This window comes from Platichthys flesus, chromosome 16 (genome assembly GCF_949316205.1).
Source record: "Platichthys flesus chromosome 16, fPlaFle2.1, whole genome shotgun sequence".
Taxonomy (NCBI): Eukaryota; Metazoa; Chordata; class Actinopteri; order Pleuronectiformes; family Pleuronectidae; genus Platichthys; species Platichthys flesus.
The window spans coordinates 14997391-15023073 of record NC_084960.1 but is presented as its reverse complement, the minus strand read 5'-3'; the positions used below and the strand labels follow the sequence as shown (position 1 = coordinate 15023073).

Below are 25683 nucleotides of genomic sequence, written 5' to 3'. Positions count from 1 at the left end.
ATAGATGAAGACCTCAAGAAATGTTTTTACTAACCATCCAGTAATTAACCAAGAAAAAAATGAATTTAAAATTTGAGGGTTTCAGTCAGCTACACTGTTCTCTGAAGTGAGTATATTTACTTGCATGTCATTACTACAGTAATCTACTGAATGCAGGTATATATTAATAGTTTTACCTAAGTTATATTTTGTATTCAGGTATTTGACTAGTGTTTTCAGTTACATGCTATGACTAAAGTTTGAATTTATTTATTAATAAAATTTGGATGCAGCTATTTTATTAGTACTTTTCTTACAAGATTGAACAAAAGTAATATTTTGAATGCATGTATTTTATTGGTACTTCCAGTTACACACTTTAACTAAAGTAATATTTTGCATTAAGGCTTTTATTATTACTATCACTAAGTTGCCTTTACTGAAGTACTATTTTGAATGCAGGATCAGTGCTTTTATTTCGGTACATTTACGTACTTCCCCTTTGACACGCCTTCCTCTCGAATGTGTGACCTTTATTTTTGAAACTGAACCGGAAGCCGGTGGTTGTGTCGTTGTTTGTTTCCGCTCCGGTTGCCTCATCTATGCCTCATCCTCTCTCTCTTCCTCCTCCTCTTCCTTCTCCTCCTCCTCTTCGTCAGGCGGCTTTTTAACGTCATTTTTAACCGTCACATGCGACAACAGCCTGAGCATCTCGCTTACATTTCAATTTGGCCGGGAACATGAAGATGGCTGCAGCTAAACAGCAGCTTCTCGTTGGCGTGTTTTGAGTGACTCGGTCCTGTTGTCTTCCTCAGAGAAACTGCCTGCTTCAGGCTGAGTTTTCAGGGTAAGAGGAAACTGGGGTTCGGGGTGAAATGAAAAAATAGAACATCTCTCCTCTAACTACATGTCACGTGTGTCTTCCTCCACATAATCTCTCCCTTTACATTAAAGTAGTAGACTAGCATAACCAGCTAGCAAATGCTAAAACCTAAAAGTATGCAGAGTGCTAATAAACTGACATTAACGTTAGCTCTATTTATGTTTTTCTGTTAAGGTTAGCTAGTGTTGTGCTACAGTTTATATACTGTATGTAATCTATCATTTATGAATCACGATTTAGCTTTTTCGCTGTGTTTAGATGTAAATAAGTACGCATGTTATCCAAGATCACACCTGACGCATTGAGCTGCTCTGTTTCCTGCCATGATCGATCCTGATCGCTCTGAAGTTGGTTCTAGGTTGGTACTAAGGGACCATCAGTGAAGCAATGATGTAATTAAATGCAGGTTTTAATGGCCTCCATGTCATGTGACCCACTGACTCCAAATCAACCCAGATGTTATCACTGCACAAGACAGCTGGAAAACATTCCTATTTTCTCAGTTGACTTGGATATTTAAGTGAACATTTTTAAGTTTTGAATATAGGCGGGACAAAACAAAACATGTAGTGGTTTTATGGTGAGCTCTAAGAACTTGATTTCATCATATTTGTGTAAATGTGTTGAAAACAATCAATTGATACATTTTGAAGATAAGTAGAAGACTGATAAACTAGTTCAATGCCCAATATCTGAAAATTATTTTCCTTTTGTTCAACAGAATGAAGACAGATCCACAAACATTGATAAATAATTTTAAAGTAAGTATTCTCCGAGCTGTTTTTCCCTTGACAACAGATTGTTCGATATCTGTAAACTATTAAATCACTGACCATATCATGACTCGTAAGTTTGTCTTCTACATTCTAAATCCACAGGCCAGCATCTCATTACCTTGCTATCAAGATTTCCAACACAGATTTTCAAATGAAAATGGAGGATATGCCCCTGTCAGGCCCAGACAACACCAAGCTGGAGGTGAGGCACTGATCTACACAGATAGATACGTGTATATATACCTTTTTCCCTCATGTCTAGTAACATGTAACAAATTATTATTTGAAGCTTTCTTTAGAACCGCTAATCCAAAAACATTCATAGTCTCCTTTCGACACCCAGTTTACAGTTATATTGGATTTCTTTAAAACATCACGTTTATCAGTTGATTTTTTTACTCCATCATGATGTATTGGTTAATGTCAAATGCTGTATTTCATGTTGTAGGCCTTGGTCCATGAGATCTACTCTGAGCTGGTGGAAGATGCCTGTTTGGGCCTGTGTTTTGAAGTCCATCGGGCTGTGAAACAGGGACATTTCTTCTTGGATGAAACGGACCAAGAGAGCATGAAGGAGTTTGGTTAGTGCCACATATTTAAAGGTTTTATGTGCTTGAGAATTTTCAAACATAATGTCGCGGTCAACAACTATCTTATGTGTATAAAGATATGGTGGCGTATTAGCATCCGAAGAATGAAGTCACACTCTGGCACGGACAACTGTCTCCTGCCCAGCATAGTGCAGTTAAACCAGAAACATTGCGGCTAACTCATTCTTATACGGTCTACGGGCTTCATACAGCACAGCTTAGCTATGCAAAAGTTTACTTCCCACCCCAACTAGCTGCTAATTGACATGCAGGTTACAGTCTGCCACTGAAACTTATTTCTAGGCCGTCGCTTATTCCGGCAACTTTGAAACAAGTTTACAAAAACATAAACAGAGCAAAGCTTCTCACACAGAGGCACAAACTCTGATAGGTGCACCTACAGGATCAGTCTTACCAGTCTGTACGTCAGCTGAAGAGTCAACGCCTTGAACCTTAGACTGTATATAAAGACAGCTTTTCAGAAATGAAGCTAAAATGTCCCAGATACAAACACTGCCATCTTGCCTATTTGATGTAATAGTCTACACAGTAGTGATCGGGGGTGGATCCGGAGTATAGAGGTCCCGCCGATCAATCATGAGTCTGTCTCAGCTGTCAATCATGATGTTTCACCCCAGTTTTATAGCACAAAATACCTAATATAAACCAAAGTTATTGGGAAAATAAACATCAGTGTGAAAAGCACTAACTGAACTGACTGAAATAACATTTGCGAAAACTTATTTGACGCTTCCAAAAGCCTCTGTATGCTGTCCATCAATTGATTTGCCCACATGGTGGCTGGCTGCAGTATAGTGACATTTTTATGGTCATATATCTTTACTTACAGTTTATGCTGTGAACACAAGAGATTTGTTTAGGTCAGAGATTCAGATGTTAGTGCAACATCTAGGGACTATTTTGTGTACATAACCTTTTAATTCAGTTTGTGTCTTTTGCATCTCGCTTGTCTTTGCCTTGTTTGTTTATAGTCTGCCTTTTCTACTCTTGTAGAAATTGTGGACCAACCAGGAGTGGACATCTTTGGGCAGGTTTACAACCAGTGGAAGAACAAAGAGTGCGAGTGTCCAAACTGCAAAAGACTGATAGCAGCTTCTCGCTTCGCTCCACACTTGGAGAAATGCCTCGGCATGGGACGCAACAGCAGTCGAATCGCCAGCCGCAGGTGGGTCAGTAGAGGGCTTATAGTTTAGCATTGATTCCAAATATGTGTGAAGATCTAGGCATCTTACTCTTTTCCTCTTCAACAGGCTAGCCACTAATAATAATATGAACAAATCAGAGAGTGACCAGGAAGACAATGATGACCTTAATGATAACGATTGGTCGTATGGGGCAGAAAAAAAAGGTGAAGCAGCTGAAAATAACTGAAGTTAAATGTCATCCGTAGAAAAGGAATTATAAGAAAAACTTCAGATTTCTTTCTCATAATAATCAAACTTCTTATTTCTTTTTTACAGCAAAGAAGAGAAAGGCAGATAAGGTATGTTTGCATTCCTTTTGCACTTTGTAAATGTTTACATGTTTTAATGTGTCGAAAGAGGTAATTCAATCTTTATGTTTTTCGTTGTGCAGAATCAAAATTCCCCCAGAAGATCCAAATCCCTAAAACACAAAAATGGTGAGTGTATCAATTTTCATTTCCTTGTGTCCAAAAGAGGTTTGTTCCCTGCTGTCATCTGAACATGCAGAGCAGAATTCACTTATGTAATCTAACCCTAACCCAAATCTAAAGATTTCCCAAAGATCATTTTTCTCTTGATATATGTCAGTCAAAATACAACAATTTTGAAATATTTTGCACAGTAATATTTTATAACATGCAACACCAGATATATTCATCCACAGATCAACGTTGATCAAATTTTAACACCTAAAATTGTGCATGTGGGGCGCACGTGCTCCCAGGTGAGCTAGCAGAAGGCTTGGTTCCACATGCCCGGGTGGTGGGTTCAGTTCTGACCAGACCCTTTGCTGTGTGTCTTGCCCACTCTCTCTCCCCATTTCATGAATTCTGTCCTATAAATAAAGGTAAAATTACCAACAATATCTTTAGAGCATGCACATACACAGGGCTAACAATTGTCGTTTTTCCAGGTGATCTCGGGAGCAGCATCACCTCAGAGCCCTACAAGGTGAAGAGTGTTACCTTCAAGTTCTAGACGTCTTCCATCTTGTATTGTAAACACAATGCAAAGTTTTAACAACAATCTCATCTGTTTTTCAGTATAACTACAACACTGGCATCAGTTATGAAACATTAGGGCCTGATGAAGTCAGATCCCTCTTAACAACAGTAAGCTACTTATATGAACCCATACAAGTTTTAATTTTTTTTTTGCAAACGGTGATCAGTAAAGTAGTGTTTGTCCCAACAGCAATGTGGGGTGATCTCCGAGCACACCAAGAAGATGTGTACCAGGTAATGTATTATCTGCTGAAACCTCTCCAATCTCTGAAAATCAATAACAGCTTTTTGTGTAGCTCAAATCTGCGATAATCCTGCAGCACCTTGTCTTGTGTTGGTGTTTTCATGTTATTTACTTCAAGTTCGGAGGTCAGGGTCTCCTGTAAAGCTTTATCACAGAAAAGTTTCTGAATGAAAACCATCTAGTAATTTGGTTAAGATAAACTATCTTGATCGGCCCCCTGGTGGCTTGCTGCAGTATAGGTGATAAATCCTGCCTCCTCTATGTAGGTGGATGAGACTTGGATCAAACTAAAAAGTTCAAATAAGTGTCAAAGTCAAAAGTTCAATAAATTTTCCTTATTGATGGTGTCTGTCAGCTACAATATTTCTGATCACACTGATTGATCTCTCGCGATTGGACAAGCATGTGTTTTGGCAGGACCCTACTACAGGGGGGGGCGACCTGTGAAGCAGTGTGGTGGACATTTAAGGCCATCAGGCAGGCATGTATAATGCCACCTTGTGTCCCACCAGGTCTCAGCGATGTCCCCAGCACACGGACGAACAGAGGAGGGCCGTCAGGTTGTTCCTCCTGGGGCCGTCCGCGTGAGTGTGCCCCATCCCCCTCCTCCTCCTCACCCCTACATGATATGTCAAGCTTGTCGTAAATGCTACAGGTCATGATGTTGACAAATTATTGACAGACAAACCTCACGAAGATCCATTGCTGTTAATTACAATTACAAAGTTGACTGGCCCTTTACTGGTTTGACTTGTTATTTAGTGAAGCCCTAGTTTCAAAGGTATGTGCAATTAATGTTTTAGTTAGATATCAGCTGCAGCAGTGTAACAGACTTACTCCCACTACTAATTTATAAAGATGTTCATTTACATGTATGTTTAAATTTTACACAACATGAAGTTTCCTGACATGTGGTTGTATTTGTGTTTTCTTTTTATTTATAACTGTAGAGTTAGACTGTTAACTATATAATTAACTGTTTAAAATACACATATTTATTTATATCAGCTGGTATGTAGGTATCCGACATTTTTTTCTTCCTATTATCGGCAACAATATCCTGATCAGTCGGACTCTTGTGACATTGTTTGTGTGTCTGCTGGCAGGTCGTCGCTGCCCGATGCAGATGCAGTGACGGAGAGCGACAACTTTGAGCTTCCAGACGGACAGACCCTGATGAGCCGCCTGCAGTGGGAAGACTCTCCTGATATCTCACCCACAGACTCTGCCTCCTCCAAAGCCAGTAAGGAAATAAGCTGCAGTCCACTTAACATCACTTAATGATGAAGCGCAATCAGACTTGATGGATCATTTCCTGTTCCTCTCACAGGCACCAACCATTCAGACTCGAGGAAGCCGAAGAAGAAGAGGACGTCTCTCGGTTTGAACAGCGGAGGAGGAAGTCTGACTGGAGGCTGCAGCAGCAGCAGCGGCAGCTCTCAGAATAATATCAACTTGTCGACCAAAAAGAAGAGGCCCAAACTCTCAGCACCTTCTATCTCAAGTATCTATGATGATTTAAACTAGCAACAGCCTGTTTGTCAGGCCAGTCCCTCCCTTCACTCAGGATGGGATTCAACATGACTTAGCAGTAGCCTTAACACAAGGCTTCTCCATTTTACTGAAGATTCATTCTGTTTTAAGAACACAGTGCTGTTGAAAGCTGAGTCAGTCACTTGGTGTCAGACTCCAGTCCGAGTGTCTGTGGGTGATAAACAGGGAAATTCTACAAAACATACATTCTGCTTTTTCAGGAACTTGAACAGTTCTGTAACCACAGACACCTGCTGTTACCCGAAGGTGGAAATCAGGACGACTTGACAATAGGCCCTTTCACCAACACACAGTACTGAATGAGTCCCAGGACTTAATTATTAAAGAAAATTATCAATAAGCTCAGACGTAATTGGTTCTATTGTCCGTACTTAGAAATTAGATAAACAGATTTCCTATTTCTTATTCCAACATAAGTCATCCTGCACTTTTATCTCATTAACTCGACTTCTGATGCAACATTGATCTATGTGAGCGGAGGGGGCTGCTTTCCCACTCACCTGCACACACAGAAACATGTCATCTACACAGAGGCGCTGCTCTTAGGTGCAAATTATAATGCCGGATGGAAATAAATATTCAGACGTGTGGCTTCATTTAAATTGATGCTAACGATACTTGTTGCCACAAGTGGAACAAATCATTTGGCTTTGAGGACAGAAACATGAGAAATGCGTCCAAACACCAAAAGTGTTTTAGATGGCTCATAATTCCTCTGCCTCTCTATGTTGGCCTGTGTAGATCATGAGTTAACTAAATGATAGGTGATGGTTGCTAAGGGTGCTTCTCGAAATTCAACCTGAACTGGTTTTATCGTTTCAGTTTCAGATCAGTGCAGATAAAGAGAAGGTCAGGGGAGTTTGGAAAGTATTGGTCAAATTGATAAATTAATTGGTTATTTAGTTTGAAATAATGAAACACAAACAAATGTTTTAACCAAAGGAGGGGAACGGGGCGGCAAAAGAGAGAACTATAGATCGCAGTGTCAGAAACTAGTTCCCTGAGAAGTCAAAACAAAAACCTAAGTACCTTCTCTACTACAAACAACACATTCAGAACAGCAACCTTGTTTCTAACAGAAAATTCGAAAAGAATAAGCTGTGAGCTTCCACACATCGTGTTTTACATCTCAGAGAAACTTGAATATGTGAGGTAGCGGCGCCAGCTACCATAACAATATTTGACTTAGAAGTAAAGTGCCTCATCACTGACAGCGTTTACTGATGCACTTATATGATCGACAGCCTCTGTTGACAGCAGTAAGAAAAGAGAGCGCAGACTTAAGATGCCCACCTACTTATTTACCTTTTTAACTAAAAACTATTTAAAAAAAAAACATGTTTAACGTCAATAACGTCCAAACAATTGAAGTCTTAACTGTGGCATTCTGAAACCTTCAGATTCTCTTCGGTGACGACCTACTGACGTGTCCTTTTGCTTTTAATTCAACACTTGACATACGGGAGTACTCCTTGGTGGCTTTGTGATTCTAGCATTGTATTGCACAGTTTGTGTGAGTGTGTGTGTGTGTGCACCTCTTTATGCTGAATCTAATTCAGTGAGAATGTCACCTTTTAGTGTGTGTGTGGTTAGAGGCTGCGTGTGAGTGTAATCATTTATATTTTCACAAAACTATGCATCCTAGAATGTGACATTTTTTGTGAAAGTGTGTGCCATTTTAAAAAAAAAAAAAAAAAAAAAAAAATGCTTTTCTGTTTACATCTTTAATTTATTTAAGTTTTCCTTTATCACTGCCTATTAAGTGATGTGTATATTATTTGTGTGTAAAAGCAGATTGTGATATTTGACGTGCCTTTAGGCTTTTAGGGCACATGTACAATACATGTATGTATGATTTGAGTCGGTATTTGAATCATTAATCGGAAGTAAATTCTTTCTTTCTTGTTTTATTCTTCCTCGGTTTGTCGGTCAGTGCTGCTGCTCTGCTTTTCATTCATGACTCTGACCGACAAGTCTCCATCTTGTAAAGCTCGGACCAGCGTCTCATTTAAAAGGTATATGAGCCGTTACTTGCTTTAGAGGTCGGATGCACTTTAAAAAATCATGTACTTGCAACTTTTCTCATTTGATGTCGTGGTGAAGTTTTTATAAATCACATCAACAAATCTCAAAGACTTGACTTTTGTAGTTATTGTCGTAGAAAATCCCAAATAAAAGTAAAACCTGGGGACTGTACAAAAATGATTTTAGTTAAGAGGGGTTGGGACTTGTAAGACTAGTTAGTCAGTGTTGAACAGAATAGATGTAGGTCCAAGTAAATGCAGTCCCAATCAGAGTCAGTTCAGTGAATACTTAGACCAACCCTCCACACATGATTGTCTTGTTCTTATTATAGAAATATAAAAGAAAAAAGGGTAGTGCTGGGATAATCTAAATTATTTATCATACAACATAGTCAAAAGAGAGTGGGGAAAAACTGCCACTTAATCAGCATTCACAGCAAATGTATCCGGCTCTTCCCAAACCCCACCCCTTCACCAATAGTGGAAATCAGTCCTGTCGTTTTGGACCAACTAGAATTTCGCTCAAGTCCTCTTCAATTCAATCAAGCTGCACCAATTTATTTTAATGTTTCATCAAGATCTTTGCACTGTTTCTTGAGAAATTCTCAAAAATTACTTAAACCCCCTCATTTAGCAGTTTTAAAGAAAGAGAAATTAGATAAAATCCTCCATACAATGTTGGGGGGGAATCCTGGATCAACCACCTGATCTGGATCTGTGCCAACATTTAATAGGTTCTTTGTTCTTCCACCAAGTGTCCTGGACATCTATCCAGTAGTCCGTGTGCTGAATCAGCTCATGCACAAACAAATTTTGAAACCTCATTGGAGGAAGTTAAAAAATGTATATTTGTTTTGGTACTTCCAGCCCTCCCTGCTCTAATCACTTGATCCAAGGCTGACTTTACTGTTTATCCAGCTGCTCTTAATATTTCGTTTCATGACTTCAGACGGAGGATTTTGCAGTGAATTGTTTGAAGCCATTCAGGGTAGAGTGAGACCTCTAGCTCATCTTTGTTCATAAGCTTTTTAGATAAAGATTTCTTATAGGACACCTCCCTCCCCCGAAAATCCTTTATGTACAGTCTCTTAAATCTTTTTCAATTTTCACATGTAATATACAGTTGAACTCATTTCCAGTATGACCAGTTCTTTTCTTCACTTCATTTCTCAAGATCTGCATGACAACGTGCACCCTTCTGAATCTTTTCCAGTGGAGTCTTGTGACGTGCACTAAAAATAAACGGTGGACATGATCCATTATTTTGTTCCTTTTTATTTGTGAATGAAGCCGCAACAGCTGATGTTCTGGTGTGACTCTTTATTGCAAATGAAAGAGAATGCAATGTTGTAGGTTCTATATATTTTTCTGTACCATGCCCAAATAAGTGCATGTGTGACTGGACTGTTGTATCTGAACATAATGTGATGATTCGTGGGTTATTTCTCTCTGCTGCCGTGCATAATGATGTTTGTATAAATAAACGCAGGTCGCACACAGACTCGTTCATCGGATCAATAAACACTAGAAACCGGGATGGTTTGAAAAGCTTTAATCTGAGACATCACTGAAGCCAGAGCAGTCCAGCGTAATCAGGAGGGTTTTACATCCCACTCCAAATCTTTTAAGTGCCAGATGCAGGTTCATCTGATTCAGTTCATCTTTTTTATGTTATTTACAGAAAATACACAATATATTTACAATATCTTCTCAAAAAGTGTCTATTTTAAAGTCTAGAGATTATTTAAATTAGCCTCTTTCTACATTGTTGAGCAACAAAAAATATTCGAGGTCGTCGGCACAGCGTCCAGGCGGATCTTTAAATCATTCACATAAACTCTAAATCATGGTAAAGACTCCAACTGGCACACACAGCACAAACAGTGAGTGGTTCCATTAAGACTTGGGATTCTCGCATCTTTTTTCTTCTTAAAACACAGAAACTGGACTAACGACAGTAAAAGAGCAGACGAGAGAAGGAGGATTAAAACGTGGTGTGAACCACTACGTCGTGTCTGAAGAGAAGCTAAATGATGGTTCCGTTTACACAGAACTTCACTCACTGCAGATTAGTATTTACCCACATGTATTGTACAATCACTCATCTTATTTTGTAATCCTGGTACGTGCACAAACAGGCTAACCCATCCACCCACACATACACTCACACTCCTCAGCTGTGGTTTCTGCACCAAGGCCTCTTTTTATGATTAGCCCATCTCTCCAGATGTTCGCCCACTTGCTGCGGGCTCTATAATTCATTTTAATTTTTACCTCAAAACATTCAGTCCCCTCTCTGCCGTTTTAGCGGCTGTGCATCCCAAAGATCAGAAAGCTGAAGAACACAGTGACTCCCACGAGGGAGATGGTCGCAGGGGCAGTGAAGAACTGCCTGTAGTTGATGCGGAAGTACCACACCACGGCCAGTATCACCACGAACACGGGCACCACCAGGCTGCTGGTGCTGATGGCCACGCCCGCGGCTCTGAATCCCCCGGAGACTCCGGACGAGACCCCGGTCCCGGACTCATCCTCTTCCTCTGGATCAGCCTCCTGCAGAACCTGGGAGATGTGGCAGTGGATCACGCTGTTGTGGGTAATGTTTAGGGATAACAAAGTCTTCTTGGGGTCCTGCAGCAACTGGCCTTGGTAGATCAGTTTTGTCAGATGCTCCCGACCTGAGAAGTATTTACTGGGGAAGAGAAGAGGTGAGAAAGAGGAACGGTTGAATGGCATATTAAAGATTTATGTTTGAACTTTATCTGTGGATGTTTGAGTATATTTTTACCTTTTCAGTACTCCCACTGTATCTTGTGGTTCCACAACAGCCACCTCCTCCGTGTCATTTAAATACTTGAGTCGAAGAGAAATGGTAGTGGTAGTGTTAGTAGTAATAGGAGGAGGAGGAGGAGGAGGAGGAGTAATGGTGGTGGTGGCGGGAGAGATGGTACTGGTCAAAACAGAGATAGACTTCATAACCCTTTTATTTTCCTCTTCCAGCTCCTCCTCATCCTCCTCCTCTTCCTCATAAACGTCATCTTCCTCCTCATCGGAAGTGTGTCCTCCGGCCTGCGGTGGTTTGCACTGAATGTCCAGCAGCAGATCCGCCCTGACCCCCTCCGCACCCTCCCCCTCTCCTCTCTCAGCCCCCGGCTCGCCGTCATCGGACTTGTTCTCCTGCGAGGGCGGAGCAGCCTGCTGTTCGGGGGCGTCTGCGCCTGGGGACCCCGCACTGTAGCTGTCGTGGGCTCCCAGTCCGATCAGTGAGGCGTGGGCTCCCACAGTGAGGATGGTGCCCAGGATGTGGTCGCCTCGGTCGGCCACGTGGGTAGAGACCCAAGCCAAGACGAGCGCCAGGACCAGGAGCAACACGCCGCCTGCTGCCGTGACCTCCCCCTCCATCCCGTCCAGCATGGTCAGTGCACACACTGCCATCTCTGTCCTCCGAACCTGGTCCACACAAAAACACAAGAAACGCGTGGGCTTCACTTTCTGCACAACAACAAAGCAACATTGAGTAAAAACATGTTAGTTGTGTAGGCAGAGTCCTAAATGTGTCATCGTCTTATATGATGGAAACATTCAAAATAAATCTATTATAATCTCTGGGAATATAATGTGGAAGTGCATATGTAAACATAAGAGAAAAAGAATGAAATCTATAATCATCCATTTTTAAACTCATCAGATCTACTTATTTCATTTCTAACATTAAGAACCTGCGGAATATGACAATAAAATGTATTTATATAGCACTTGTCTCAACAACATTTATAACAGGGAACAAACAACACCAGACAGGCAGGTGGAAAACCATCAGAAGACGAGGGAACATGAGCAGAACAGAATGTACAGCAACTCCATCTGAACACTACATGTCAGACAGCCTTTCAGTCTGATTCACACCGGGGTGTTTGCTCCTATCTGCAGTTATACGAGGTCGCCGTGGAAAATGTTTATCAGTGATCAGCAGGACTCGTCTGTGGTAACACTGGATTTACAGTGTTATGTATTTAGATCACATTTCCTGCTTCACTGGATTTACCAGAGGACACATGTTCCACTTGTGATGTTATGTTAGAAACTGCAACAAATGATTTGATATATGTCATGATTGCTTCATCGGCTGGTTAAATGATTTTCACTCTTGAACAACTGTTTGAAAAAAGTAAAATGGCTGATCGTGTTTTTAAAGCCAAAGGCGACATCTTGACGATGTCTGTTTTCAGACATTTGATCGTGACGCAGATGAAGACAAACAGCAAATCTTTAAAACTGAGAAGCTGAAACCCAAGTTCTCATTTGTGCTCGACAACTGAAAACCATTTGATCAGCAGAACATTGTCATTCGTTTTATTTTGATCAACAAAGTGATTAAACCACCTTCAGCACAAAGCAACAATTAACAGGAAATACACACATTACAGAAATAATCTCTCACTTGGTGCTTTTGCTGACTTTGACATATATAGATTGATAAATTATATATATATTTTTTAAATTGTATCACTTAAATGGATCTCAAATTAACAGTGGCACAATTACAGAAATTCTGATTCATGTGTATTGTCCTTATAAATAAATATAGGTATTTCAATGTAACAATTGATCAATACGTCCCACCAATGGCTTTTATGATGACAGTAAAAAACATGTTTAGTTGTTGTTTTTTTAAAGCTCCCACTTAGCAGTAAATAAAATGGTATGTCCCGATGAGGTGAGCTGGGACTGAGGTTCGGGTAGAACACAATCCTGGTTCATGTGTTTACCTCGAATCAATAAAAGTCTGTAAACGTGTGAGTTCGCAGCCAGATGTTTTTATTAGTAAGACAACACATCTGGCAGGACACACCCAGCCAACCGGTTAACGTGCTTTGACTTGGTTATTCAGCGAGATCGTTACTTTACGTAAAGATCGGCAGCAGCTTCTTGGGCTGGTCAACAGCTGTGAACCTGTAGCTGTGATGCTAAGTATTACCATCCGGCTAATATATGCTCAACTCGACCCTTTGTTGGTCAACTCCACGTCCACACCTCCTGTGTTAAGCACACAGACGTGGAATCCGACGTGTCGAGCTGCTAACTTGTCCCACTGTCTCCGACCTGCTGCTTTTTCCCACAGAACATTTCAGCTAAGCTAAGTTAGCTTGTGAGCTAGCCCTCCCTGCTAGCTGAAATACGACCTTCGGCGGTTCGCGGTGTGTTTCGCCGCCGCGGGTGTGATGGAGTAAAGGATGTGCAGAGTGTGGTGAGAGCGGAAGCCGCCGCGGGGCAGAGAAGCGGAGATCTTACCTGGCTGCTGGGAAATCAGCGCATGTTTGAGGACGAAGCTAAACGCCAGTTAGCAGCTGCTGCTTTACACACAAAACAAACAACCACTGAGGCGGCGTGACGTCGGCCGGCCACAGGGGGCGCCTGCTTTGGTGACGGCTCGTCCCGGTCGCTCCTCCTCATAACATATAGATGACTTCCAGTTAAAAAATAAATATTCTGTGTGTCTATATATATATATTCACGATGGGGTCTAATAATATACTGATTATTCCTGTTCTGGTGCATTCTGGATCATTTCAAGGATACATTTAAATTCTATATCTATCTAATATATGATGGGGTTATTTATAACTCGATTTTAATAGAGAAATTACAAATTAAGGTTAAAACACCTGTTAGATAAACCCTGTATCCTGAAGAAAATAAAGAAAACGTAAAACAATGATATCTCATGAGATGTCCAAGTTCCTTGTATTGTCATTCAGACATTACACATAAAATGAATATACTTTTTCAAAGTATACACTGTCCAAACAAAAGTAACATTAAAAACACTCCCAAAAAGCACCATCCTGTTTAGATCATTCAACACAAAGTCAGTGGAGCGTCCCGTCGTTACACAGCAGCACATAATCCCTCACAGAGCTGGGAACGTCCAGTTTACTGACTGCAGAGAGACACCGGGCCCCGAGGTGCAGGCGTAGAGCACACCGACACAGGTGCTGCAGAGAGCGAGGCTGGCCGCTCCGCTGACGCACCAGCTCGAAGAAAGGCCGGTGGTCCTGAGGCAGAGAGGGAGAAAAACAGAGATATGATCGAGAGCTGGGTGATGAAGAGGAAGAGGAGAAGTGCTTGGACTCACCTCCTTTATGTCAGCAGACACGGAGTCAATCCATTCACAGGGAGGGACGGACGTGTACGAGTTCAGCATCACCTCCAGGGTGGCAGGAGAGAGGAAGCACTGCTTCAGCTTCTGCAGGGAGGACAGAGCAGGTAAGAAAATGTCTCCATGACAGGATATTCAGCTACTTTAAAGGTTCAGTAGGATTTAGTGACACCTAGTGGTGAAGTTGCATGTTTCAGCTGAACACCCCTCACCTTACCATCCCCTTCCAAACATGAAGGAGAACCTGTGGTAGCCTTCAGTTGTCATAAAAACTCAAAAGGAGTTTAGTTTGTAAACTTTGGGCTCCTGTAAACAACAGGGGGGCCTCCGTAGAGAGGACGTGCTCCCGATGTAAATATAAAGTATTTATATATAAAGGTCCTATTCTAGGGTAAATTTTCTTTTTATAATTTAGAGGAAAGACATGATTGATAATATCACTAGGATTATGTCATATTCAATTACTGAAAATGAATCCCTTTCACCTAAATCCTACAAACTCTGAACATTTTAAAGAAAAAGTTCTGCTGAATGGAATTTAAAACTACATTAAAACAGAGGAGAGGGATGGTTTCATGGGTTTATCCTTATCTAACTTGTCTAAAAGGACATTTTACAGTATCACATGTAAAAAGCAATTTTTGTTTCTTTGATATTTAAACTATTTTTACAATTGCCTTCATCATAAGAGCATTACAAATTGATCCTTTTTCCCCACAATTCCTTTCTCCCTCTCACCTTTTCTATCACCCCTGTATTAGCTAACACTTCATTCACATGCACGAGTCATGAAATTCTCTCAGTGTGAATGATGATTGGAACCTTTGGTGAAACGGTCTTGGCTCCGTGGTTGAGAAGGGATCGTGCTACTTCTTCTGGCTGCTGGTCCAAGTAATCTTCCACCACCTTAAGGAACAAGAAACAGAGTGCTGATTTTGCCTGAGCTAAATATATGGCCATCTTTCAAAATACCAAATTTGACTTCACTCCCTCCTCTGCTACCTGCAGCAGACAGTCCATCGGTGTGAATCCTGCACAGTTTTCGACGTTAGCCTTGGCTCCGTGCTGCAGGAGGACGCTTACGATCCTGGAGCAGCAGTTGGAGCAGGCGTTGTGCAGGGGTGTGTGCTGCTTCCTGCCCGAAGTTCTGGGGTCAGCTCCTGCGTCCAGCAGCATTTGAATCACTCGGAGGTAGCGGCCGGACTCGGACGGCCTCTCGGCTCCGGAGCAAGCAGCGTTCAGAGGGGTCTCCCCCTCTCTGTTCGTGACCAGCACGTCCGCCCTGTGGCTCAGGAAGAGCTCCACGTGCTGCTCCAGGCCTCGCCGAGCCGCCACGTGCAGAGGTGTGAGCCTTGACTCCCTCAACCTCACGTCAACATCTGCACCTCCATCCAACAGCAACTCGGCACAGCTGAGACAAAGTGCACAGGTTATGATCACACTGTGCACGAGCATCAACCTCTACAATACCAAAAACATCTTTTCTCACAAATGTTTGTTCAGAAAATGAAGTGGTTCATGAAGTGATATTCTTAAACCTTTTAGGAAAAGTGGATTCTTCTTATATTCTTGTCAGGCAATTGACCTTACTCTTAAAAGTGATAAGGACTCAACCTCAGCGAACCCTGAAGACAATGTGGGCCCAACAGAGAGCAGCATGGTGTTTTTAATGTTCTATAAAACGATCAGTTTGCTCTTTCACTCACTGGAGAGACTCTGCAGAGTTGCAGAGGTGAAGAGGAGCGCTGCCGTCTGCAGTCAAAACCTCAGGGTCCGCTCCATGGGACAGCAGCAGCCCGACGCAGACAGCGTGGCCGCCTATGCAGGCGTCGTGGAGGGCGCTGTGGCCCCCGGGGGCGTCGTTCACCTCGGCCCCACGAAACAGCAGCTCCTCCACACAGCCTGCGTGTCCTCTGCTGGCAGCCAGACGTAACGCTGAGGTCTGCTTCACCCTGGAGCTCAGCGTCCACATGCCTGACGGACAGCACAGAGGACATGTCACATAGTCAAAACACTAAGGGAGGATGAGAACAAAGAAGTCTCACCCATCTCTGGAGTCCAAACCATCTCCTCCTGCACCGTCTCCATCAGAGCGTTGACCATCCCTGGGTCCTTCAGCACCGCATACACCCCCTTCATGTCTCCAAACATGAAGGTGTTGTGGATGGTCGTGTCCCTACAGTGGACCTGGGACGGAGGGGCCCGGACCTCCTGGAGCCGCTGCTGCCTGGGAGGAGGCCTTGGAGCTCGGGGCAGCGGGGCCCGGGTCAGGGCCCTCCTCTGGGCCAACGCTCGTCGAGCATTCTCCCAGTCCTGAAACTCCTGCTCCAGTCTCAGAGAGCGCAGGGACGTGGACGTGAAGGGAAATGTGTTCCCTGACATGACACCTTAGTGGTCAGTGCAAGAGAGATGACTATTTTCGCAGCTATAAAAAAACTAAACTGGTTTTGAAAGAGAATATCTTTAGTGTAAATAGTCTTTAAGCTGAAACTTCATACAGAAATCCTCTAAAGCGAAAGGGTGTTTCCTCACATACCCCTGAGCAGTACTGTTTACATAAATGGCAGCTTACACATTTCCTCACCCTCCACTGGAAATGCAATGAGTCACTGGGGTCCAATCAGAAGTCAAGTGAAAACTCCCATTCCTGTGTTCAGCTGCGTTTCCTTTCAAGTTAGAACCACGACAATAAAAGCACCACGTGAAACGACCTGTTCCCTGTGAGCCCAGTCACAAGCTTGTTGCTCAAACACAACTTCAGCAAGTTAATAATAGATCGGAATGCAAGCTGACACTCGACCATTCCACTTTGAACACTAGATGGCAGCATTGATCCAGCATGTTAAAAGCCAACGCAGATAAATCCAAGACGAAAGAAAGGTCAAGATAGACAACATCCTAATTCATTCACAACTTTCAAATTGTTTTGTAGAATATTCTAATATTCGGTTTGCTTAAATGTAATCATTCACCTGTAACATTACTTACAGATTAACTAAGATGCTTAACGTACTTGTAGATGTTAATGGAAAAATTTGTCTGAGTATTAAATTATTTGGGCCATGTTTGCGTTTACATTGATTGATGATTAATTTATTTAATAATGAATTAGATCTCTTGACATTGAAATAAAGAATCTTGACTATTGTTTAAATTGAGGCATAAATGGTCTATATGTCCTATATAAGGTCTACATGGTCAAAAATTATAAAAATATAAAATATAATGTAATGTTATATCATTTTTCCTGTCACGATAAATGTCATATAATATATATAATAATTTAGTGTGTGATTTTTAAGTGTAAAGACAGTTAAGTGTCAAACCTTCTCACCATGCTTGCACAATGTGTACACTTTTAATCAATATAGGCTGGACTTTTGGTATATGATTGCTGTGACAATTATAAAGCGATATTTATTTTGATTTATTGCTCTAGTTTACATTAAACCAGAGGAAAACTACCAAACAAAGAGGAATATACCTGGTACAATGTTTATGCTGCAGGAAGACTTTCCTTTTCGCTTCTGCGTTTCATTAAATCTAATACTACTATTACTTTCCCTCTTGTATCCCGTATTTTATTCATGTGTTTCATTCCCATTGTACCTCTGTGGTTTATTTGTCTGAAAAGCTTCTTTTTGTGTTGTTTTTACTACAAGTCACCAAAGCTCAAGACAAATCATCTCGCCACGGAACGCGGTGACGGATATCCTGAGGAGTGAACCCTCCCGATTGGCTTCAACCCTCTTTTTGTAAACACTGTCTACGTCATCACGTCGGGTTTGAACGCTGCGGCGCGTTACCGAGGAAAAGTAACTTCACACGCAGCCCGTGATCTTGTCGCGTCTCCTCTCTGTTTATAAACACGTGTGTTTAATGGCATCGAGCTTCTCCCTGCACCTGAACCATCACGCACGGCTTCTGTCCGCGTGCCTGCGATGGTGAGTGAGCAAACACCCTTCAGCTAACGAGGCTAACGCAGCCCATGCTAATAAGACGCTAGTTTGAGTGTATAACACGTTTAAATGCAGTTTATCACACTGCTCAGTGTTTCATGTAACATGTGTGTGTTGTTTCATTCCTGTGTCACAGACCTGTAAACTCAACGGCCTGTTCAGCATCGGGGAGGACTTCGATGATGAGGTGATTCCCTGCAGAGACACAAACAAACACAGACACACACACACACACCCTCTCATAGCTCCCTTACCCTTAACCTAACCTAAATCTAACCCTAACCCCTAAAGTGAGGACAGGTCAACATGTCCTCACCCTGTAGGGTCTACGCTTTAAATGGCACAGGAACACACACGCTTGATTTCAGCTGCTGGTGAACTGTCAGCTGTCTGTACCCTGATGATCGTCCATCTGTGTTTCCCAGGACCTGCCCGGGACGGACTGGTCTGTCCGCTCGGCGTCCGGAGCCTCCGATGTGGCAGCTGTCGTGTCCTCCTGCTCTCTGCGGGCCCCCACTGCTGCTCACACAGAGCCGGAGGGGAAGCACCTCCAGCGAAGTGCTCAGAGATCAACTGCCCCGTTTAATGGCACCGCCTCAAGCAGCAGCAGCAGCAGCACGCACACTAATGCTGCTGCTGCTGGACAAACTGTTGTTGTGGGTTTGAGAGAGCTCTCCACCTCTTCTTCCTCCTCGTCCTCACAGCTTCACTCCCTCCGTCCTCCCACACAGAACAACACACTTTTGGCACAACAGCCGAAGCCCTGTGCGGCCCAGGATGATTTCGATGATTGGGATGTTGACCTGGCAGACCTGGACGAGTGTGACGGCCAGATGGGTCAGCCGCCCCAACCTCCCGCCCCCTCTCCATCTGTGGCCAGAGCCGAGCCGGCATCTTCAGCCAAGACGCTTCGAGCCCTGACCTGTGGAGGGTTACAGACGCTGCCCGATCGGACGCTCAGGGAGGTCAACACCGCACGCCAACCATGTAGCTCGTCTAATCACAACCCGCCCTCCCAGATCCTCTCGTCTACTCACATGCGATCTCCGCTTCCCCGCCCTGCTTTCCTGCCTCCGCACAGTCCGGGGTTTTTTTCCGGCCTCACTGCCACTTCTCCTGCACCGAGCCCCATTTCCAGGACACTAATCCGAGCCCAGCCGCCGCAGAGGCTATGGTCAACTCCAGGAGCCTCCCCTCAGGCCCGTGGCTTCTTCGAGACAGTCTCCCCAGCCCCCTCCTCCTCTATGAACTCCAGCATGCTCAGCCCTCATCCCCTTCGCACGCCGCTCCTCACCAACCGGCTGGTCCAGCTTGTATCCGCTTCCAACAGGCTTCCTTCAAAAAGGCCTCACTCGGAGCCTCACAGGACGAGGACCCGGCGGTTCCCCGGGCCCGCTGGATTCCTGCCACAACAGGTGAGTACCATCCGGCCGTGGTGCTCTTCCTCTGCCATCCAGCTGTATTTCCTCACATCTGTTTGTATCTTCCAGGTTTCAGTTTGTTAATGTTGCCCCCAGGGACAGTTAAATCCCATAAAAGCTCCCCTGATGATGTGCTGTGGTCAGAATTAAATGCCGCTGCTCTGTAGACACTAATGCAATAACTGATGGAGAAATCTATCCATTATGTGTTGGTTTTTCCACAGTATGATAATCTGCTATGTCTCTCGCTCTCAGACACAAGGGCAGAGCCTGGACGATGTAGTGGTTTCTGTCCCTCACACCCCTGCTCACGGTGCTGTGGCACGGTCACCAAACCAGGTAATAAAACCACTGAAACACACACAAAATAAAAACCATGAAAGCTTGTTTTGCCTTTTTATTAAGTATCAACCAAATCTCTGATGACAGCTGCAGCTGTGAGCCTCTGACTGACCATGGTTTTCATTAGCAACCGTCTGTTGATTATTTTTCTTATTAATTGATTGTTTAGTTCATTAAATGTCAAGTAAAGTAAAGTGGCAGAGTCTCCCAAAGCTCATTCCAACATCCTCTAGTGTCTGTGTTTTGATCAACTGTCCAAAACCCAAATTATCATTTTATTATTATATAAAAAAGGAACATTTTTAAATGTATTTTTTTCATAAAGAAATAATTGAAAGGATCAATACTAATCAGTTATTTCACAAATTGATAAACTTGTGACAGAAGTCAGAGAACACAATGCTTCTGTAAAACCCCTATATTTATCTCCAATCAGAGGAGTTGCATGCTGGGATATGTTCCATGAAAAGGACAAAGGAGCGTAGAATACAACTTAAGTGATTTGCACTCATAGAACTAAAAGAGACAAGAAATTACCACTCCTGAAGAACTGGTACACTTCCGTCTTTTTTCAGTGCAGAACAGAGGAGCAGCACATAATAATTGAGGCTTTGATTGTTCAATGACTGTTAAGGGCTACTCAACAAATGCTTTTAGAATCCTCTCTGGATTTGTTTCTTCTATTTCATAACAACATGTATTGAGGCCAATTTTCCATCAAAGTCTTGTTTTCTTTATCAGCCTGTTCCACCTTCAAAACCAAATGGAGACGAGGTCCTGCTTCAGATGTGAAATAAGGCTTTATCCTCAATGATATGTTAAAAAGATCCTGGATCACACAAGCTTTTATAGTTCCACTTCAGTCATAATCTATGTCCATATTTACACATCGGAAACGCAGTTCACATGACCATTCATATAGACTGGGCATTTGTGTGTGAAGGTGTAAACAGGAAACAGATTCTTTACTCACTGCGCTGGAGTTTTTAAGAGGGGGCTGGCCGACAGAAATCTCTAAAAAATGTCTATAAGTCACGAATCACGTTGGTGTCCGCTTTGTTTGGGTGATGATTCCACTTTCGGATTTGATTTAAAGGTTTCCAGCTCCCAAACGGAGGAGGACGAGTTCAGTGGCGGGGCCTGGGCAGCGATGAAGGCAGAGATGGGATTGGATGAGCGGAACCCGTCGTGCTTCCTGCAGACCTACAGTGTGGTCATGGTGCTTCGGAAGGTGATCCCAGTCGCTCTCACACTCGTCTCTGTCGCTCAATTACACAAACCAACGCCTGAAAACAGTTTTCCCCAGACAGGTCTACTCGAGCACTGAAACTTGGTGCTGATATTTAGGTCCAGCAGTTTATTCAATCATTTCTCCGCCATCCGAACAGACTGTGTTTCCCTACTGGAAGTCAGCTGCCATAATCAGGACAAATGACTCCCTGTACTGGAGGTGTTTTGTAATTATAAACCGTTAAAATCCCCCATCTATCACTCTAATGGAGACTGTGCTGTTATTGTGCACCTTCTGCGTGTCGGCCTCTCTGGAATAATTTATCAGTGTGTTTGAGTGGCAGACGGCGTGAGAGGGCTTCCACGTGTCGGCTTGACGCTGTGTCACTCTTAGTGCTGGCTCAGCTCAGTCAGGCTAAGCTGTTTACACTCAAATTGAAGTTCCAAAAATCCCTGTTTGAAATGGACCCTTCCCTGCTCCTGTTGACTGAACAGTGCAGCAGAGGGAGGGAAGGATCCCGACAGCAAATACACATCATTGCTGTTTATTTGTTGACAGCAGGAAATCTACAAACACAAACTCGGACATTTGTTCTGATGATGGGAACCAAAATTTGTGAGGGATACAATGATTAATGTAGTAGGGCGGTTTATTCATAGAGATGGACAGTTTTAGTTTTTATGAATCAAGTTTTATAAGTAGAATATTGTGGTGTAAAAATTATCTATATGTATATGCTATATGAATAGGCAATATTTCCTAAGATGTTATCAAATTACTTTATAGTTTAACCTTGAAATCTACTATAAATAACAATAAGTAAAAAGAAAACAAGTCTAACCAAATAGATAAAACCGTTTGTGCATAAAATGTAAACATTGCATCTGCATTGTTTTTAATGTCACACAAAAGGTTTCATATCTGTAAACAAACACAGATACGGTACAGAGATGTATGTGAAATGCTCTGAAATGCAGTCAACAAAGGGTTATGTGTGTTTTTTATTTTATTTCTTTAATATAGGCTGCGCTGAAGCAGCTGGCAAAAAACAAAGTGCCTAACATGGCCGTGCTTCTGAAGAGCATCGTCCACACGAACACCGACGCCAAGGCCGTGTTCAAGGACCCCACAGGTACTGTACATGGACACACACACACAAGCACACACAGACACATAGATTTGTTAGAGAAGAATTAAAGCCTCATTGATGATACATGTGAGATGAGGTTATTAAAGATCTTGAAAAAAACAACTGTTTAGAACTGTTAAGTGATTTTGAATAAAAGGGATCAAGAAATGGAGGATAAGCGTTTCCTCCTGCTTAGCTCCTGATGCTTCAGCCTTTCTGTCCGATCGGCGCCTTAGCTTTGCCACGGTTGCCATGGCGCCCAGAAAGCAGCCACACGAGGTGTACAGATTATCAACACTCCAGTGTGGATGTTGTACTCGACACCAGACTTAAGTGCTTATTAGTGATTCAATTGCAGTAGATTGGCATCAGCAGTGGGTGGGTATTAAGTGCTCCTGACACCACGAGGGACCGTTCTGTCAGTAATGTGCCTCCCACCAGTCGGAGGTTTGCAGCTTTCGCCTGCTGAAGCTGCGGAGATTAACACCAGCGCTGAAAAGATTAGCAGGTTAGTGGAGTAACGTGAAATTGACAGATTAATCATGTAAGTCATTCGAAATCAAGAATGAACAGACAAAAAAAACCTGCTTTCTCTGGGTCGTTAAATTTTAAATTGAACATCTTTAAGGTTCTGTGACAATTTGATTTTATTCAAGAAGTCCCCCCTTTTTTTTTACTAAGGCAAATATCTCCTCCACATACACCTTGTCTGCAGATACAAGTCATTTCTACATATTTGCAAAGTTGAATTTTTTCATGCTGATCTTACTTATATGTTATTGATTAGGATTAGGCCGGGAGGCTCATTCCACTGTGCACAAGTCTGCAATGAAATTACGTTTTATCCATTTGAAATAGTAAAACCATAGAAAATCCACATGAGGTGGACGATGTTATCATGGCACTGCCACAAATAACGGTTATCAAAGACACAGAGCAGTGTTAAAATGTTATATTCATCATGAAACAGTGACAAGAAGCAGCAGTTTATGTAATTAACAGGAAACACTGCATATTATTCAATTGTTATAGTTGATGTGGAAAATAGCTGCTTATTTAGATATTTAACAAACATGGAGCAACATTAGCATTAATCTGAGTCTGATTTTGTTTCTGGTTACCTGACAAATTAAGTATAATATTTGATGTACGGATGATTGGTGCAGAGTGTGTAGTGAACACTGGAATCATCAGAGCCTTCTTGCTTGTTTGATTCGCTCTGGATTTTATGAGACATGTATTTCCCAGAAACACACATGTGTTCCTACGCAGTTCCCCTGTCACAGAACATGAGACGCACACAGCCAGGACATCATGGTTAAAGTGACAAGAATGATTCGGATTCATGACCCGACACCATCGATTAATACATAAATGTCAGTTTGCGTGTGAGGAGCGACAGAGACGAGCAGAGACACATTTACTCACAGGCTGCAGACAGGAGAGACGTTCTCCTGCAGTTTAACACACAACACGGTGTTCCTTTTGAACTTCATTGTTGCAGAAGAAGTGACGCAGCACACGGGGTCTGTTAAAGACAATTGGCAAACAACAAACTTGGTGAGTCGATTGATGAGTTTTTCACCTTTTCATGTTGCATCTTCTTATTTTTGTTCCTGTTGATATAAAAAATGAAGGGGAGATTCAGGGAACTGTGCACCGGCGTCTTCTGGAGGAAAGAGCGGAGGAGCTGAAGGTCGGAGCCGTGCTGCTGCTCAAACAAGTAAATCTCACCACCACAGATTGTTAGAACTTTTATTTCAGTCATGATCATAACTGCGGTTTAATTTTAGCTTCAGCAAAATGCACAGTGGTTACAGATCTGGTTTGATACAGCTTCACCGAATCCTTTGTCTTTGTACAGGTTGGTGTGTTTTCCCCGTCCCATCGGAACCATTACCTGAACGTGACACAGAACAACCTGCTGAGGATCTACACCTCTGATGGAGTCAGTCTGTCCTCCACTCAGCTCCCCCAACTCGTCCTGGTGAGTGTGTGTGTGTACTCTCAGCCGGAAAAAAGGAATCGGACAGTTGTATTCCTCCAAATATTAAATCTGTTCGTTCAGACAGGCGCCGTCAACCTGCCAAAACACTTTTTTTCCTCTCTCTATCAAGGAGCCAGTGTTGCAGTCAACCGCTCAGCCTCCCACCATCCGCCGGGAGCCAGTGTCTCAGATGCATCTGGTGTTTGACGAGGAAGAAGACGAGGGACAAGAGGGTGGAAGATGCACAGAGGGAGGCAAAGACCCTCAAGCCCCAACAGACGGCAGACTCTGCTCCAGTGGAGGCCCCCAACAGCCTGCTGGGAATCCAGCACCACAGAACCCAGACTGGGATGCAGGTGGGGAGTCTCATTTTTTCTGTAATAATACTGGTTAGAGAAGGAAAGAGACTAATTCTGATTTCCAAATAAAACTGATTCAGTGTGAGTATTTAATGTTTTTGACTCTTAGGACAGTGATTTCACTACATCTGCAACCTACCAGTGTTTTCATTTTTATTCATCAACTAGAATGTCACAGTAGAGTTATGGAACCACATTAAAATTGACCAGATCCAGAATTTGATTCGAAATTGCACCAAATTAGACAAGTTTGAATATCAGCCTCATCACAAGCAGGGAATTATGAGATAGGTAGAGGAGTTTTTGCATAATCCTGCTAAATAACAACTCTTTGCCGGATATAATTATTATTCAGCTAGTAAAATGTGATGATAACACATTTTTCATTCGCTTACTTGTTCTCCGTCTGTTGTGCAGATGATGACTTGGACGAGCTCCTGGGAGAGTTGCCTGAGGACACCTACAGCCTCTGATGTAACTTTACATCAGCAAATGACTGTCTCCACCGACTCGAGCTCTTTCAGGACAGACAGATTGTGAACCTTTTCTTTTCCTGACATCGCTTCTTGAGAATCAGAGATGCCTGACGGCTGAAGAGCCAGAGACAGAGTGTACTACCGTGTTCAGCACCGAGTTAAAAAAACAAAACAACAGAGTATCGTCCTCAGTTAATTTGTTGTCACAATCTCATTGTTCTGCATCAGTGATGATTGATGTGTTATAAGAAGCAGTCACTCGAAGCCAACACGTGTGTTAATTAATCACAAAGCTCCAGAAATCCACCCAGTTTGAGTTCAGCTCCACTTCTCACATTCTCATAAAGACTGTAATTATAA

At 42.7% G+C, this 25683-nt stretch overlaps 4 protein-coding genes across 4 annotated transcripts; 2 read left to right on the top strand and 2 right to left on the bottom strand.

Annotated features, from left to right (window-relative positions):
• Window positions 1–559: 559 nt before the first annotated feature.
• atxn7l3a (ataxin 7 like 3a) lies at window positions 560–8140 on the top strand. Its single transcript, XM_062407537.1, has 14 exons — window positions 560–826; window positions 1584–1623; window positions 1741–1840; window positions 2087–2219; window positions 3243–3414; window positions 3500–3597; window positions 3710–3732; window positions 3825–3870; window positions 4347–4384; window positions 4477–4545; window positions 4628–4671; window positions 5194–5265; window positions 5788–5924; window positions 6012–8140. The coding sequence occupies exons 3-14, from the start codon at window positions 1790–1792 to the stop codon at window positions 6206–6208; spliced, it is 1080 nt and encodes a 359-aa protein (XP_062263521.1). The 5' UTR covers window positions 560–826; window positions 1584–1623; window positions 1741–1789; the 3' UTR covers window positions 6209–8140.
• Window positions 8141–9796: 1656 nt separating this feature from the next.
• On the bottom strand, window positions 9797–13700 carry tmub2 (transmembrane and ubiquitin-like domain containing 2). The gene is made up of 3 exons (XM_062407538.1): window positions 13552–13700; window positions 11048–11709; window positions 9797–10951 (listed from the first exon to the last, which is right to left on the bottom strand). The coding sequence occupies exons 2-3, from the start codon at window positions 11692–11694 to the stop codon at window positions 10564–10566; spliced, it is 1035 nt and encodes a 344-aa protein (XP_062263522.1). The 5' UTR covers window positions 11695–11709; window positions 13552–13700; the 3' UTR covers window positions 9797–10563.
• Window positions 13701–13980: 280 nt separating this feature from the next.
• Window positions 13981–17188, bottom strand: asb16 (ankyrin repeat and SOCS box containing 16). Its single transcript, XM_062409062.1, has 6 exons — window positions 16465–17188; window positions 16126–16393; window positions 15422–15830; window positions 15242–15325; window positions 14396–14506; window positions 13981–14315 (listed from the first exon to the last, which is right to left on the bottom strand). The coding sequence occupies exons 1-6, from the start codon at window positions 16799–16801 to the stop codon at window positions 14130–14132; spliced, it is 1395 nt and encodes a 464-aa protein (XP_062265046.1). The 5' UTR covers window positions 16802–17188; the 3' UTR covers window positions 13981–14129.
• Window positions 17189–18203: 1015 nt separating this feature from the next.
• On the top strand, window positions 18204–25683 carry hrob (homologous recombination factor with OB-fold). The gene is made up of 10 exons (XM_062408971.1): window positions 18204–18363; window positions 18515–18565; window positions 18804–19793; window positions 20055–20138; window positions 21238–21372; window positions 22396–22504; window positions 24139–24224; window positions 24366–24488; window positions 24619–24844; window positions 25265–25683. Exons 1-10 carry the CDS (start codon window positions 18361–18363, stop codon window positions 25318–25320), a joined length of 1863 nt encoding a protein of 620 aa, XP_062264955.1. The 5' UTR covers window positions 18204–18360; the 3' UTR covers window positions 25321–25683.

Bases quoted from the DNA above. Each gene is read 5' to 3' on its own strand.
- atxn7l3a (XM_062407537.1), top strand. From the start codon at position 1,790: ATGAAAATGGAGGATATGCCCCTGTCAGGCCCAGACAACACCAAGCTG. The intron at 3,733-3,824 runs GTATGTTTGCAT...TTCGTTGTGCAG, and splicing joins AGAAGAGAAAGGCAGATAAG to AATCAAAATTCCCCCAGAAG. The intron at 4,385-4,476 runs GTGAAGAGTGTT...TCTGTTTTTCAG, and splicing joins TCACCTCAGAGCCCTACAAG to TATAACTACAACACTGGCAT.
- tmub2 (XM_062407538.1), bottom strand. From the start codon at position 11,694: ATGGCAGTGTGTGCACTGACCATGCTGGACGGGATGGAGGGGGAGGTC. The intron at 10,952-11,047 runs GTAAAAATATAC...TCTCTTCCCCAG, and splicing joins ACAGTGGGAGTACTGAAAAG to TAAATACTTCTCAGGTCGGG.
- asb16 (XM_062409062.1), bottom strand. From the start codon at position 16,801: ATGTCAGGGAACACATTTCCCTTCACGTCCACGTCCCTGCGCTCTCTG. The intron at 14,507-15,241 runs GTTCCAATCATC...TCCTCCCTGCAG, and splicing joins CCAAGACCGTTTCACCAAAG to AAGCTGAAGCAGTGCTTCCT. The intron at 14,316-14,395 runs GTGAGTCCAAGC...TCTCTGCCTCAG, and splicing joins TGTCTGCTGACATAAAGGAG to GACCACCGGCCTTTCTTCGA.
- hrob (XM_062408971.1), top strand. The intron at 24,225-24,365 runs GTAAATCTCACC...GTCTTTGTACAG, and splicing joins CCGTGCTGCTGCTCAAACAA to GTTGGTGTGTTTTCCCCGTC. The intron at 24,489-24,618 runs GTGAGTGTGTGT...CTCTCTATCAAG, and splicing joins AGCTCCCCCAACTCGTCCTG to GAGCCAGTGTTGCAGTCAAC.